General features: G+C 38.2%; 1 protein-coding gene across 3 annotated transcripts in view; it reads left to right on the forward strand.

Annotated features, from left to right (window-relative positions):
* The first annotated feature begins 4,177 nt into the window (after positions 1-4,177).
* The window catches only part of LOC137287287 (unconventional myosin-VI-like), a 76,329-nt gene continuing 62,552 nt past the window's right edge, over positions 4,178-17,954 (forward strand). For 2 of the 3 annotated variants that reach the window (XM_067819522.1, XM_067819523.1), the window contains exons 1-3: positions 4,381-4,497; positions 16,702-16,849; positions 17,040-17,109. In XM_067819522.1, coding sequence (XP_067675623.1) covers positions 16,733-16,849; positions 17,040-17,109 — 187 coding nt within the window. In that variant the 5' untranslated portion in view covers positions 4,381-4,497; positions 16,702-16,732. Of the gene's footprint in view, positions 4,498-16,701; positions 16,850-17,039; positions 17,110-17,954 lie in introns of all 3 variants that reach the window. The other variant, XM_067819524.1, reaches the window with a different exon arrangement.

Genomic DNA, 17,954 nt, shown 5'->3' on the forward strand with positions numbered 1-17,954 from the left:
ATCGTGCAATAGATGCACGTATAGCATCTTTGAAGCAGCAGCTATTAAACCAGAGTCTCAATGAGATAACGTATGCAGACCATGTGGGAGACCTTCTGCATCTGCAATGAAGTGATTTCAGTGAAGTGAAGTGACTATTACAGTGGCTATAAGCACACAGCTGATCAAATCATAATTATTTGTTTATTTATTAGTATTTATTTTATTATTTCATTATTATTTCATTATTATTTCATCATTATTTCATTATTATTTCAAATGACCCCAAACACTGTAATCTAAATAAAGAAAGAGAATGAGACCACGATATTTGTTGTGTTTACTACGGTAGTTATAAGCACCGCCCGTTTGTTTTGACAACATACCCCGCGAAAGCCAAATTCTGTAATCACTTGACCGTAACTATTACTGCGAGAGCCACACCAAAATCAGCTACGAATTCTCGAAATGTGGCTTTACAGTCCATAAGGTAGCTAGCATCACTGAACAAGATTAATGGTCTCGGGATGGCTTACAACAGGCAACTATGGCGGTGTCCTCCCACGACTACTCTCCAACTGGACTACTTCCCAATTCGACTACTGTTGAAATACTAGGCACCCTTTATAATAATGGACTCATTCCACTGACTTAGTTAAGTAAAGAACATAACATTTAAAAAAAAATAATTAAATAACCAGGAAACAGGACGGATTGATAATCCTCACTTGTTTGATCAGCTATTTGTTTATACAAACATTAGTTTTATCTGATTGCATCTTTAAAGTTGTGTTTGTGATGATCCTTAAAAGAACTGATCAAAGTATTCTTGTATAAACAAACAAACAAGCTTCAATGCAAAACAAAGGAGTAGTAGCAAGAGGTAGTAGAGAGTTAAATGTCTCAACGTCTCAGTTTTTCAAAACTTAACTATATAAGATTGGAATGGAAATTTCATGTTATAACTATGGCGAATGTTCAGAGAGCAGAGTTTGTGATATCACAGAGAGGAGCCCGGCAGGTTATACATCAGAGCTATAGATACAAGCTGAACCGCACTGGAGATACTGCAGTCTACTGGAGATGTGCTCAGACTGGATGCAAAGGAAACATCTCTACAGTTGGCGAATTCATTCGTACTGTTACAGGAGCACACAACCACCCACCAGAAGATGAGACATCAATGAAGCTGATCAGCAACCTCCGCAAGCGCTCTGAAGTTGGACGTTTGGTTCGCCGTGCTGCTGCACTGGCACTGTTGCCTGCAGGGAATGTCCAAGATGTGTGGGTGGACTGCATGAATGACGGCCCTATTGGTCATGCCAAGTGCGAGCAGTTTAAAGACTACATCGTGAACAACTGGGTGGACTTCGGTGCTAGATTCCCCATTGCTGTCTGGAACCACAACAACACTGAAGGGCCGAGAACAAACAACCACCTAGAGGGTTGGCACCATCACCTGAACCAAACTGTGCAGCGCTGTCATCCCAACATCTTCAGTTTCATCTCCACCATCAAGTCCTTGGAATCCTCAAACAGAAGACTGCTTGCTCAGATGATGCATGGTGCCAACCCTCCACCCAGGAAGAGGAAGTATGTTCAACTGGACACTCGTCTGCAGAACCTGAAGACCCAGCTGCAGAACAACCAGAAGACACCCTTGGAGTTCGTGGACGCTGCAGGAAGATTGCTGAAATTAGACTGAACACTGTGCACATGATATACCTGTACCTAGCAACATTCAGTGATGACTATTTTGGCTATGCGACAAATTAAATGCGCTGTGTGATAAATGTGTGATAAATGTGTAATGTGTTGTATGTAAAATAAACATGAGATTACACGTGTGTTTATATTTTTGTTGAAAATGAACTGATCCAAGAGTCGCATGATAGGGGTGACAGGTAGTAATTAGAAATCAGTCGTCCATTAAGTTTGTGTATTTAATGAGTAGTCCAGTTGGAGAGTAGTCGTAATGGGAGGGAACCACTATGGCACTACTTGTCGAGGAACTGACAGGTCTCCCGGAATAGATTTTGAGTCCCCCGCCATGACTAGCTGTTCTGTTTCTGACGAGGATCTTTCACAACATGTACCTCTGTATAATGATAGAGTGGCGATGAAAATAAGTTTTGTTATCGTCTGGAGCATTCTTCAGGAGATATACTGCATTCACAAAACTCTCTTTGATCATCTGACAACTTATAACGCCTACACTTGTGAAAGTGGTCAGGTTCTCGGTTCAGTTCGGATCATAATTTGAAGAATATCATTGTTTATATTGTTTTATTGAATTTTTGGCAAATTTGTTGACGTTAGTAAAACCCTTTTGGATGGATACGGTTCGCCCACACAATGGCTAATCAAGACAGGCCACGACACGGATTCTTTAGACTGATTTGTTTAGATGTTAAAGGCTGGTTCCGATAAGACTGGTTAACCTCCCAAAACAACTACAGTTCATAACCCCTACAGTTTATAACAACTAAGTTCATGGTCCAATGCACTGATATTCTCCTGCCTGGACCAGGCCAAACACTTAGAATTTAAATGCCGGGACACAATGTCTTTGAAAGATGGAAATGGAGGTTCCTTGAAAAAAAGGACAAATGGTGAAAGTAAACGAAAAAGGCATCTTGGGACGTATTGGGACGACTAATATCTCGTTAACCACATTACCCACATATGTGTACTTTGGGATATGGCTTTGCTAATAATTTCTTTAAAATAAAATAGACGCTTATCAAACATTGGACATCGAGAAAATATACCACCCAAATAAAGAGACGCAAATTGTTTAGAAACATTTAATAGGTTTTTTAAATAATGTGACAAAGGAGGAAATATGGAGCATGGAGAACACAAAAGTGGGGGTCATTACAACAGGGTTGAAATGCCATATTCAAAGGTCAAGGTCATCAAGGTGGTTAGTATCGCGTATGCACCTCACTGGCATCAAGAACAGCCTCGCATTTCCGTCCAACTAATCCCAAACGTGCTCTACAGGATTCAAATCCGACGATTTTGACGGCCAAGGCAGACTCTGGACGTTGTTTGTCTGAGGGTAAGCTGTTGTGTGTCGAACAGCATGTGGCTGAACGTTGTCAAGATGGAAAATGACATTGGCGTTTCGAGTGATGGGTAGGACGAGAGGTCTCAGGATCTCGTCTTTGTCTGCCTCTCGTCTCGAGCCGTGAGACTGCCCCGCACACGGGCAAGATCTGTTTTTCCAGTGTGGGGGGATGTCTGCCCATACCATAACACCTCCTCTCTGAATTTGTGTAAACCCCGATGTCTGTAAAAACGAATTCTTCCATCTGAACGATAGAACAGAAAACGGGATTCGTCCTTGAACCACACTCTTCTCCAATGCAGTTGCGACCATACTCTATGTTGATGATTCACCAGCTTTCGAACCACCGACAGTCTTGTTCCTCTTCAACTTCGCTGATTCGGGGTTCCCTAGCTGCAGTAACATGTGAGAATCAAACAAAAATCCTGCCTTTTTATTGCTACTGCACGCATGTTTTACTTGCTGTACATTTGTGCGTTCGGGGGACATGGTAAGCAAGTGGCTCCGTATTGCTAAATTGCGAATTTCATCTGTTTGAAAAAAACAAAATGAACGAAATTTCACCCATAACCAAAGGTATTATTCATTGACATCAGTAGGTCTCCTTTGTGAACTTTGGATTTTGATCAAGAATATACGTTGGTTCTGCGTTTTTATTAATCTTATTGGGCCAGTTTAGTTAGGCTGATTACTTTTTGAACGTCGCTCGTATACTCCACCCCAAATCATCTAAAATTATTTATCCCAGTATACTATCTCCAACACTACTAAATCTGGTATTGTTACGTTTAGCAAAATCTGTCTGCCCAGAAACTATATGTACATGAGGAAGTTAATATCTACCCCGACCACACACACACCGGTTATACGCTGCGTGAAACCATACTCAGTCACTAAACCCTGAAACAGGCGTAGGATTAGTAATGACGCCGATACCATCAAACTAATGTCAGTCAATCTAGTAAACCGCACTATGAGGTCAGAGACTACGTAAGGTATATATCTCTGGCGCATCTGGTGAGGTATACTATATACTTTGTGTGCCAACAGTCGCGCTTGTCCTTTGAAGTTGGCGGCGTAGCAGTGACGACAGGTACTTTCCGGTTTAGATAAAGCTGATCGTGAGATGACGTCACAACTCACCTGTCGATGTAAACTTGTTCTAACTTTTCTGAAAACAAATATCCCCTGAATTTTTTTCCGATTCAGTATAGCAATTAGACAAACACAAACGAAATATATTGAAAATACTTAACATATTACGACAACGTTTGAAACATATAAAGTTGTATCGTTAAGAGATGTCATTAGACTGGGACTATTTTGCCAGGTGAGGGCGGAAGGATATCGTCTCATCTTTGACGCGAGACAGTGCTGGTTCAGGTGTTAGTACATGTTGAGATATTTCGTTGACAGCCTTCACTGTTACAAACTCGCTGTCGAAGGTAAGACATTGTATTTGTTTCAGTCGTGCTACATTACTTCTATATATTGTAGTTAGTTACACTAGATTAGGTGTGGAGGTTCAGAAAGAGAGGTCCACGCCCCAATGATAAAGACCACCTGATCGCTGATTGAAAGAACTAGGAAATGCCTCTCTTCTTACTCAGTGTACATAGCTTTTTTTGTCCTTTTGGACATCAGGGCTCTCAGACATCGGGCTAGGTTCTTCTTCTTATGTTTATGTGTTTGGCTATGTTATAGTCATTTGCACATAGTGTTTTTCATTAGATGGTGGGTGACATAATATTAATTGTCATTAGTAACACAGGTATTTACCAATTGCCCATCTTCTGTTACATGGAAAAGCACTAATACCACCGAACATAAGGTCATCATATGGGGATGTTCTGGTTTGTTTAACAGGAATACATACTTGAAATGCCATTTTTGGGGATGGAACACACAGAGTAAATAGAAAGCTCTTGACAGCCACACCCATAATTATATATTCATCACATCCTATCATGGCACCACATAAAGGGGATTAGGAACAAGTCCTGGTGTATTGAATCTGTATGTGCATAAATGGTTAAGATGTCACAGAAAGTTCTATGCAGATATGTTCAGTAACATGAAATTGTCTAACATGATCAGTTACATTCATATGAATTACATTCTCCATAATATATCATTTGCTCATGTTAAATGGGGAAGGACTGTATGGTTGCTGATGTGTTGAGGAAATGGTTTTAGAACGAAATGGTTCTTAGAATTATGTTTAACAAGATTATGAAAACACTTGTTATTCTATTATGGAAAGCAATGACAATGTCAACCAACAATGTTCATATTTTCAGGCCATATATTTAGTGCTGGGATCCTCTCTTTATGTCTCTCATCTGACCCTTGATGGCCTTCTCTCCATCACACTGCACAGTTGGGCTAGTTCACTGCAACTCTGTCAGACTTGGCACTGTGCAGTACAAGCAGGGCACATGGCAAGCCACCTCTGTCAGTAGTAACTGTAGAAATGGGATTTGTACAGTGCTTTAAACATCATTGTAGTAATACTACTTTTTAAAAGAAATATTAAAGTTTTTGCAAGAAGCAAAACATTAATTCCAAGTGAGCATCGAGTAACTGTGTTAATGGGGCACTGATGCGGAGCGAATAATGTTTCTCAGCAATGATCTAATTACGAAACCAAGCAGCAAATTGGTCAGCACCTGCTGCCTTGACCGTGACGGACAAAGGGACTGGGCTCCTATCCACATTAGCAGAATTTCTTCACACAAAAAGGTGAGGAGGCCGGATACCCATCACATGCCGCTATTTAGAAATATCCATGGTATTCCTTATCTGATTGTAACAAAATATCCCAGCAGTGTGGTTTTTTCCTGATGCCTGGATGGTATAGCGACTGATCCAATTTGATTCTACTTCTGTGCTTTTTACCTCGATATTTAATCATGTCATTTGAAAATATGATGTCTGCATCATTTGTTTCATAGAAGTCCGTCCGAAAGACTGCAAAGCTTTATATTTAGATAGTTTTGAGGGTTGGCCCAGCTGTCATAGCAAACATCATACGTAAATTTTGGTAGCTACAACCCTGGGCACACTTGCACAAACCGATCTTAGCGTTACAATTATCTTGAGCCTATGTTGGAGAATGGGAGTTACAATCATTGTAGCACTAAGATAGATTTGTGCAAGTGGGTCCTGGTTTATTATCTACGATAATAAAAAACACACAGCTGATTTATCTGAATTCATAAACTGATAACGACTTTGCCCTTGGTAGAGAAATCTGAAAATTTTCGTACATTAAAAAAAAGATTATACCCATTTACCCAAGTACAGCAAATACCTATGTGCATTTCTTATGTAACAATGAAGTTCTGTTGGTATATCCTCAAAACAGTTTTCGCCCATAAGTGTTTTCAGGCTGCATGCGACACAGAGATTACATCTTCCTTGCTGTAACTTGCGTTTGATGATATAAACCTACACATGTTATTTGTCATCATTCACTTGATGGTTAATTAATGAATTTATAATGGGTATAAATAGTTGTAACACCACTAAAATTACTCGACATAGGTTCCCATTTGGCATTTCTCGTGTCTGGAGTAAATACTCAACGTTATAAATTAAGGTCTGTAGTGGCAAATGTATTGCATGTTATGTAATATGTGCATGTAAGTGATGCAAGAAGGTTTATCAGCTGAGTTACAAAACAAACATCGATCAAAGGATTAACCAATAACACACGGATTGATTAATTACTTCCACAGCGGATTTGTCAAAAAGGCAGTGTTTATGAGTGTAGATTTACATAATCTATACTGAATACACCCTGTCGTAATGTACAAGTGTAGAAACAACATCGTTCCCACAAAGAATGAACCGCCACTGCCTTGACTGATTGATTGTTGCTCATTATTGGCTAACTAATGGCGGACATCATACAGTTAGTTGCCAGGTGTGCTGTTCTGGGTGACCAGTGAGATTATGTATACACCAGTGTGAAAAATTCTCAAACGATGTGTCACTGTTTTGCATATTAGACTGTTGAAAGACACAAGACATAGAGCAGGATTATTTACTAGCTGCAGATGAATGGAATATCATTTTTTTTATGTGGATATTGATGGACACATTCCTGAATGAGGTAACAGTCTGACTTTGTTGCTATAAGTTTAGTCTCTATTAAATGTAACATTTCAATTTTGTTTTAATTTATTTCTTGTATCATTCAGCAGCATTTGTATTACAGAAAACGTGTATTTGGTCGTGAATAGGGTATGTGTGAAATATGATTCATGTTGGCAATCTATACAATGTTTAGATATTAAAATCATGTTAGAAATTCACTATAAGTATAAGCAGACCGTGTGGGCTTTTTTATTAACTTTCAAAATGCATACAAATGTGACAAGGAACTAATTAGGTTTATAAGACAAAATATAAAGACGTACACTGACTTTCTTTTTTATTATTTTCTTATTTTTCAGTCCTAACAGGTTTTTTTATACCACTGACAGATGAGTAAACTTCAAGGTGTTTGATTTGTTTTGTTAATAATGAAGTAAAAAGACTTCATCTTTGTTGATCAGTCTACACATGAACTATGAACTGCACATATGGGAGACGCAGCAGAGATCACGAACCAGTCACAAATTCTGGGATATCATCCGGGTACTCACAGGAGAAAAACAATAACAAAAGAAACCACCAGTCCACAGAAATTGCTCCACATCAGTGCCCCTTTAAGAAAGGTGATGAGTGTGAAGCCATATGTTGCTGAAATCCATGTTTACAAGTAGCATGGTGAATATTACTTAGGGTGGCCATAAGGACAAGGCATACAACAGTTAAAGTAATGATTGGTAGTATGCAGTGATACAGACATGTTTTAAAGAAGGTATAAAATGTTGGTTATAAAGCTTAAAATTACATACCCCCAATAAGGACAAATTAGTTATTTTTTCTCATTCATAGTTTTGCAGTAAGTATTGCTGCTGAGCAATTGGTTGAATATCAAATATCAAAATAGGTCTCATATTCTACTTTCTATAATGTTATGATAGACATAATTCATGACACAACTATGAACATGGTATGTTTCCAGTATGTATTCATTGTGTTTATGAACAATGTGTGCAAATTTGTCGATGATTAGTAGCATTTTTGACATGTTAAGGGCCTTCTAGATCTGCTACATTTAATTTGCTGTAGGTCATGTACAGTGCTGTCAAATAGCTAACATCACCATGTCTGTTGGTGAGGTCCTATGTTGTTTATGCTCTGTGTTTGTGCATGGAGTTAGTTGTAAATATGCCTAACTGTCCTACTCCTAGCCTGCTTGCAGTGTGTTGGCCTCATGATGGGCGATGTTGACTCCTTGCTGTTTGTGTGACCATACTAGCTATTGCTACAGGTTCGTGTGGGTAGACACACACAGACCTGTGATCTGAGAGGTGTCTACAACAGGATGCTGCTGGTAGATTGGGAAACTTGGCTGTCTTTGTCATGTTTGGTCCAGGCCATTTGTGGGTTTTCTCTGTTGATTAGATAACAAACTTTCTGAGAAAATGATTAGTTGTTATTATAGTTTTGAGAGGTTTCTTTCTTTCAGTCATGATAACAACTGAATAAAGAAGTTGTTCATCCATAAAGCTTGTCCATATATATGTCATACTTGCTTGGCAACGATACAAGTTGTATCATCTGAATAAAAGACTTGTTAATCTTTTAGGCCAGTCCATATATTATTCTCTAACTTGTATGTGATGTTACAGATGAAAATTTGATTGTGGTTATGTACGAATCTTAGTGATTTCGTGCTGTGACTGACTGTCACCAAGTGAAAATATCACAGAGACGGTCATTGCACCTGCCGTACAAGTTAGCAAGTATGTTTTGTATTGTGGCATAATCTGAGGGTGTCTGAGGTTATTAGCGCTCTCCCCACCTGCCCTTTTCAACCAGCATTACATCATTGTTTGTTTCTGTGTCACTAACTCACACTGCGTGTCTTTTCTCAATTCAGGATTACAGGGCATTGTGCTCATGGTGAGGTCTGTCCTCTTTCAACACATTATTATCAGGATGGCTTGCCTGTTAATTTGAATTTGAGTTGAACGGAATTAAACTAAAGGGTTTAAGTTTCAACTCAAATTTGCAGCACGAGTAGCATTATGTGATGCTGTTTATTACTGGGATATGACATCATGGAGAAGGGTCAGGTTAAAGTTTGACGCAGAAGGAACACTGTGTTATGCATGGAGCTAACATCGTTTGGCAATGGTTCATTTATGATGATCAGGTGTAATCTGCATGGACAGTGATGTATCACTGACGGCTTTATTATTCTATATTTTAGTGACCATCCTCTGAACACAAAGCTAATCTTCATGTACATCAATGTGTATGTGACCATGTTTGGGACTTTTGGGTAGTGGAATAGGCCAGAGATATTCTCCAGTACAAAATTTTGATATTCTGAAATGAGCCTTCCATCAAGAATGGAATGCAATACCAAATTGAAAAGTCTGATGCATTCAGTGAAGAGGAAAGTTAGGGACGTTAATTGTTACTGCATTTTATTGAGGTTACGCCAGATGTTGACATTGTGCTTCGTTATATGATTATGTTATTTCTGGAGCATTATGTGTAAGAATCTTGGAAATAACTTGATAATGTCATATGACCAGAGTTATCAGCACAACAAAGTGATTTTTTTCTGTGTTTGCTTCTATGAATAAATTCCAATCTTTCAGTCTTTTTGCATTTAAAACAATCAGCGAAGTCATCCAGGCAACAAGTTTGCCAGTGTCAACAAAGATAGCAGTCACAGCCACGAAAGTTTCTTCCCAATACGACTAAGATGTTTTCGGAAATCATACAGACAAATTGACAGGTCTGAAACTTTTAAAAGATATATGCCAAACTCCTTCTACCTCTTTCAGTGTACCTCTGCATCAGCAGTGTTGCCAAGCTTAGTCATTCAGATAGTTTAAGAGGCAAAAGTGAGTTGTGAATGGTATGCTCACCTTCCCAGCATAGACACCTGATGGGATAAATGGCCAGCCAGGAGAGGCAATAAAATTGTTGGGCAGAGCCATAGGTGCATCCGGGGTATAGTGGAGATTTATCGGAACATACCCTGGAGATTTTTTAGCATGATTCTCAGTGTACAACTTCTTACACATACAACTGCAAGCAAGAAATGTAATTAATATACTGCAACTGTATATGTTACTAGGTTGTGCAATTCTGCATACTGCATATGCTTTTTCTGTTTTTAACTTTATTTGCAAACATTTTGATATGGTGAACAGTCTCAACACACAAGGTCCATGAAACTGAAACTGTTTAACCTTGTAAACTGCCTGCTGAATTCCTGTTATGGTTATTGTTCAACACTATTGTTACTTCATTTATGGAAGTATTGGAGTGGAATCTGAAGTACGTTGCCTCCGTATGTATGATTTGAGATGTAGCAGACTCAAAACATTTCAAACCCTTTTCGCTATCTCATCTTGCAAATGGATAGTCATTTTTGCATGTATAGATCTCTGTGCTTTCACTAAATTTCAGCAATGTGAAATTCTGAAAGCAATGTTCATAAAGTGAAGTTACTGTGAAACTGAAACTACATATTCATACATCAACCCTGCAGTTGTATTAAGAAATGTGCTTATGGTAATTAGAAATGAGTTTGTATTATATCTCACCATGACTGAATGTCTATTTATAACATACGTAGCAGAGCATTCATCCATGCAATCAGTATTATGGAAACAATAAACACAAACCTGCACCCGTACACTATCCATTGGACTTCAGTCACTGTGTTCTATGATCTGACTGGAAAACATGATCAAATGGTATTCGAGTCCTGGAAGTTGCAAGACTACTCACTGCATAGAAATATCACACAAAATTGTTTTGTTGCTTCATCAGTAGTGGTGATGTCATTCAAATCACATTGTGACATAAAGTAATGATGTCACAATTGAGCAGTTCCAGATGCTACCATGGAAACCAGCTGAAATTGGCCAACTCATGATACTTCACTGCTGTACCCATACTTGATGTAAATGAATACAGACCCATGGGGGCCTTTTGGTTCACTCTTGCATCATGTGTCGGCCAGTTACCAGATGCTGTTGAGTATTTGAAGTGCGGGAATATTTCATTTAAAAAGTCTAGTTGACACTGTCAGTTCCAAATAAATTCTTGTAATGAATTACTTAATGACAACCCAAAATTGACCAACACATGATATTTATCTCCAAATAGGTGATTTGTTATGGGGTAATAGTGATTCTATCATGGCCTGCCAGGAGTCCAGAACTCAGTCCCACAGTGCACAATTGGGACATTATAGGTTGCAGAATGTGCCAGAGATATCCTCTTGTGCAAAATTTTTATGAATTAGAACAAGCTGTCAAGAATCATGGATGGAACACAATGCCTCAATGTCGAATTCAATGTCTGATGCAGCCAATGAGAAATATTATTGCATTAGCATATTCTATTTCATTATATTTGCATTTAGATTTGCCATTTAAATATTTCCTGAGAGTCAGTGTATCCAGGTAGTAAGTTGAATGAAGTTTGGATAAATCCCTTTGCTATGATGATGAAACATGTGCTCTAATGAGTTTTCCCATGTGACAAGTGCACGTTTCAGTGCAGTGGAAAACCATGTATGTATGCTAACCGTGTATACCAGGCCAAGTGTGAAAGTGATGACTGTGAAACAGGAGTCTGAAACTAACTTTCCTTGTGTGTCTCTGTTGCTCATTCATCCTGTGATATTGTAGATGCATGTCAAGATATCTTTTGGTTGTTGTATTTTGTGATACCCAACATTGACATAGGTCCCCTTACTCAACACACCAATGTTTGACTGTAGTTTGTTTAAACAGCATTGTGTGTGATATTTGTGTGACTGACCATTTATCTGGTCTTTTCATCATAAGTATTTCAAATCTTCATTCTGTATAGAATATATTCCTTTTTAAATGGTATATGTAATAGTTACTGAGAATGTTGCAGGCTGCATCATTGATGAGGGTTATATGAATGTCAAATTATTTGTTTCTCTAAGACATAGGTTCCTAATCTTTCTGTGTATCTTTAGATATGCCACCCTTTTAAGTGGAGAATAAAGTATCATACAGGTTTACTGCACTCAAACACAATGCCAGCAGCTGGAGGGGTTGTTTAAATCCTTCTTGGGAGGATTTTTATACCCATGCTTCCTAGTATGATCATCTACCATATATTTAGTGCTGGGATCCTGTCTTTTTGTCTCTCATCTGACCCTTGATGGCCTTCTCTCCATCACACTGCACAGTGGGGCTAGTTCACTGCAACTCTGTCAGACTTAGCACTGTATAGTACAAGCAGGGCACATGGCAAGCCACCTCTGTCAGTAGTAACTGTAGAAATGGGATTTGTACAGTGCTTTAAACATCATTGTAGTAATACTACTTTTTAAAAGAAATATTAAAGTTTTTGCAAGAAGCAAAACATTAATTCCAAGTGAGCATCGAGTAACTGTGTTAATGGGGCACTGATGCGGAGCGAATAATGTTTCTCAGCAATGATCTAATTACGAAACCAAGCAGCAAATTGGTCAGCACCCACTCCCTCGACGGACAAAAGGACTGGGCTCCTGTCCACATTAGCAGAATTTCTTCACACTAAAAGGTGAGGAGGTCCTAGCCTGCTTGCAGTGTGTTGCAGTGTCTATTCTAGACTGAAAATCTAGGGGGGATTTGTCGCCCCTTCACAGAAAATGGAGGGGGGAATACCTGTATTGTGTACTTGTAACCATATGAATAAAGAATATCAAACAATTTTAAAAATTTATTTCAAGCTGAATTCTCTTACTGTAATGATTGAAATGATTATGAAGCACTTAACCAAGAACTGAAATTGATTCCTTAAGATTCACATCTTGAAAACTATTGAATGCTTAATAATCTGAAATTGGTCCCCATCATCATTCCTGTCCACTCAAAGTCAAGTTCAGAACTTCTGATTGAAATTGTTACATGTTGAAAGAAAATCTTTGAAAGATCCTCATTTGCTTTTTGGTCTTGAATCCCTGGGGAGTATATAACTCTTGCTGCCACTAGGCGCACAGAGTTTTGTTGTGGCTCTCTCAACCTAACATTCACAGCTGGGTTCACTGGGACACACAGTCACAGTACTTTGTCCAAGTTTACTGCATGTTCTAGGTGTATGTATGTATTGATGTTGCCACCATCTGGTCACAAGTGCACAGGGTTGTGTACTGCACACTAGGGGTTGTGACCACATTGAAAGTGTCTGCACACAAAGTTGGCTCCAGTACAAGGTTTTTTACACCCGGTCAGAGGTGGGCTCGATCCTGATACCTAAACCTCGCTGGATTACTAGCCTGGCAATTTAGCTAGCTTGCCCACTGTTGCTGATGATGTTTTGTCTCTTTTCATACTGTCTTGTCATGCTACAACTTGGTAATACACTAGTTTTTAATATATACTGTGATCTGTCTAGTCAGCTAACTTTCCTTAGTTGATTTTCAATGTGTGAATGTATTTCTTGTCTATGATGTTTTATATAGACACAGTATGCCTGTTAGTTATCACTGTTTTCCCAACACCAATTCCTTTTGCTTGTGCAACAGTCAGTAATGTCAGGTTGCTTTAATGTTGACTCAAATAAGTTATAATTTTTTATTCAAGGCAAAAAAAGGGTCATTATGGTTTTGTTGGAGAGTGGTCTTCTGTACAGAAGAGAAAGATTACTACTGACATGAGCATTTTCAAGACAACAATATATGACAGTGTATTATGCATTCGGGAAGTGTGGACGGACCATTTAGAATTGAAAATTTGACCTACTTGCAAGCGGCAGATTGTGATCAGTTATGACTGTATTGCCATGTTGTCGATACCTAATCCATACTTGTATTGTACACTTATATTGCCATTGAGTGGAGTATTCAGTTGCTCTTTGGAAAACCATGAAACTATTTTAGTGTGAATGTTAGACTGCTGGGTCAAACAGTTGTTTAGCTGTAGTTCAAGTGTTGACCTGCAACACTTTCCAGCTTGTATTTAATATTCAACATGTTAAATTGTAATTATTTGATATTGTGAGAGCTTCAGTTTGATACCAAGACTACAGAATTGTAGGACTTACTTCTGTGGGACATGAACAGACTGTAAGCATCTAAGTTACTGCCACATTGTTTGTATGGTCAGTGTGTGACTGTGACTTATGGAAAGGCCAAAGTTAGTATCTGCATTGACCTGTTGGTGTTAATATCAGTGCAACCAGGCAAATTATCTGTTGGTGTCAGCATTCACAAACTCTGTGTGAACAGTTTCAACTCCACACTACATCTGAGAAATGTTTTGACAGAAGTTCTCGATCAGAAGTAGGAAACAGAACAAAGAAAAATTCTGGAATGTGCTATACTGACTATGTAAAGTCTCCTCCATTTCCGATGTTTATCCAAGATTAGACATTGATTTTGATGTCACTCTTTTAAATCAACCTGGATGTTGCCAAGATGTATTAATGTTGCTGAGGGTACAATGTATGAAGCCCATTTCTGGTGTTTCCTCCTTGCTGCTGGAACATTTACTGTATGCTTGGGCTAGTTCTATCCAAGCCTGTTTTAATGTGTCAGTTATAATAGCTTGGACTACAATAGATGTGCTTCACTGGGCCATGGCTTAATTAAAAATGTTGTCACACTGTTGTACTAATGATATGTTTTCTTCAAAGAAGCTCATTAAACTGTCTAGACTCAGCTTTTGTCTTAATGAACGATTTGTCAAACTGTGGCATTTTGAATATCTCAGGCTAGGATTTATGTACAAACATCTTTAAACAATGCACTTGTAATTTTAAACCCTTGTGGAGTTGTAGATCTATGAAATTAGTTCTTGCTTTAAGCTGGTGTCTTCCTCTAAGCTACTACTGGTCATGATGAAATTAATATGCTATGTGCATATTTTCTTAATATCTGAATCATAATGTATAATGCTTGTAGTGGTAATAAATGAATTTTTGTATCAATTATTCTTCCATGATACACCACTGTGATATTGCTGGAATATTTCTAAAGCAATGTTCACTCACTAATATTGTTGCGACTTGAACTTTGAGATCTCGTAGTGATAGCACTGGTTGTGCAGATAATAAGGTTACTCTGACATAACCTGTAATAAGGAAGTAGCAAACGTGACAATACAAATGAAATTGGTGAAATTCCCCGCCCATCCCACATGTGAAAGCCATTAAATGGGGCTGCTTTTCTCTTGAGACTTCATGAAAACAAATAATCTGTCTTCCAGAATTTGGTAACTAAATAAACATAATGAAGGAATCCTAATGAAAAGTCGAATGAGCCAGTATGTCTAGAAATTATTCTTACCCTCCAATAAGCGACGTGTTTGGATAAAGTTTTTATAGTGTTCTGGTATATAGAAGAAGTGAAGGAGTGGTGTTAATTCTTGTGTGTAAATATTTGTGATTGGTCTCACTATCATTACCACTCAAACATAGGCATTCATCATGTTACTGAGGCTGAGAACTGTTGCTGTGCAACACTGTGTCTTCTTGTGTCAACACCTCTCCTTGCCATATTGTTTGCATTCCATGCTAACTGAAAGGAAAGCTGAAGGGGATATTTTAGGGTTGCCACATTACTACAACTTTTTTTACACAAGTTTAAAGTGACTCCACACTGTGCACACACCCTTACCAAGTTAGACAGTATGAACTAATAACAGTGTGCCACCATCATTATCATTCTCAATCCCGAGAAATGCTGATTCTAGCTCAAACTAGATCAAGAAAGACATGGCAAAAGTCAGCCATCACTGTTGTCGGTAATACCTCACTGGCAGTTAAAGCTGTGATGTTATGATGTCACAGACAGAAAACATCATGTGACATCACAAAGAACACTGCCAACAAAACCCTTTCTCTCTATAAAGGCACACACGCTTATAGTATCTTTGTCTGATGACTACACACTATAAAACGTGTCACGAGATACACTCCACTCCTATCTGGCCTTGTGTAGTCTTTCTACCTTTGTATATTTACATGCTAATTGAAAGATGTGATCTCAGTACCTGACATAGATTTCTTGGTCAGCAGCCACTTAAAGTTTAGTCAGAAACATTATGCTTTCAATAATCTTTTCAGTAAAGATGATGTTAAAAGAATGGAACAATTAAATTAAATATTTAAGAATGTTTCTTGAATGGCATTCAAATGAGCACAATAATGGCATGGAAGCCAATAGAATATAAAATTGAAATTCATCCGTGACCCTGTTGATATGTTTTTAACAGTAATGACTATTTTGACACCTTCCACAAGTTTAGTATCCAATACTGTATCATGAATATACATGACTGAAGATTCAGTTTTGTTATCAATGACCTATCAAACATATAGAAAGATGTCACCTTCGCTCGGTAGTCATGGTAGTAATCATGTATTCTTCCTCAATTAGGGATGGAAGTGCCCGCACCCTTTGGCAAGATGGTGAAATATATATTCTGTTTCAAGTTTTTACTGAACTTTTTATTTTGTGAATCAGGTGTGTGGTATGAGAACACAAATGAGTTGAGACATGGGTGTGATGAGAATGATGAGGGAGTGTATATTTGCAGTGTGAGGAGCTGACTGACGTAAGGCGACATAATGGATGGGGGTAAGAAGGTGTGGGTCCCCCACCCTACAGAGGGCTTCAAGCTGGGACGAATCACAGACATTGGATCTGACTCCATCTCCATCGAGCCATTTGATGCTCCAGGAACTGTAAGTTTGCATTCTCACAGGTCATCACTCAAATTGTTTGTCTATATTTACTTGTGTATTGCATCCCATCTGACCATGCTAAAGAATGTTAATGATTTACAGGTTGTAATAACAAGTTTATAAAATGTTGTAGGTAATAGTTGATGAGGAAAGGTTGATGTACGTTTACTCAGTGTTTCTCTGTTCACAGACAATCAATGCTATTTATGATCGTACATTTCCGGCTGAGGAGTATGACAACAAAGACTGTGAGGATAACTGTAAGTAGCCCAACAGGGATGACAATGTTACTTCTTTAGGACACCAGGCCCATAAGATCATGTTACTTAACCTTTAGCCTGCTGAATTAATTTCAGCATAAGGCGCTAATAAGAGGGTGGGTGATTTCAAACACTCAGTGCGTCACTAAAGAAGGGACAACTGAAAAAATATTCAGCTCATTAATACTACATACAAAAATAAACATTATTATCAAAAAATATCCAGATAATTTCAAACGTACAGATATTAATTACAAGACAAACATAAACAGAGTAAATTTTCCTGAATTTACCTGAATTACTCGATTGGTAGCCGGATGCGTTTTATACTAGGAACCGTATAAATTGTCCAATTATCGCAAACCGATTTCAATATTCTTACTACTGATATTTCATAAGTATCTGACTTTAATTTCGTATATTTGTATCGGCAAATATCCGCGCGACGACAAATTAAAAAATAATTCTGAAAAAAAATAATCGAAAACGTTCGTCGTAAACAAATAATATTTTCGATGTCATGACAGGTCTGACTGAAATGGCACTATTACGTTTATTTAAACGTGTCATGTAATGAAAATAGCAGAATAAAATACATGATTCATAAGCATTCATGAGTGCAAATATCAAGTGTTATGGTTCATTAATCTTTGCACAAACCCACAAAAAGACGGTGTTAAATCGTGTTACGCATACGAAAAAACAAACATGGCGCGCTTCGTCGAACTCCTACATAAAATATAGCTGTTTTGGTCAGAAGAAAGATTACAGAACTCTTCTGTGTAAGACCTGGTGAAAGAGGGAGAATTTCTCATTCTACAAGTGTTCCATGTATCATTTTCCGT

This window comes from Haliotis asinina, chromosome 6 (assembly GCF_037392515.1).
Source record: "Haliotis asinina isolate JCU_RB_2024 chromosome 6, JCU_Hal_asi_v2, whole genome shotgun sequence".
Lineage (NCBI taxonomy): Eukaryota > Metazoa > Mollusca > Gastropoda > Lepetellida > Haliotidae > Haliotis > Haliotis asinina.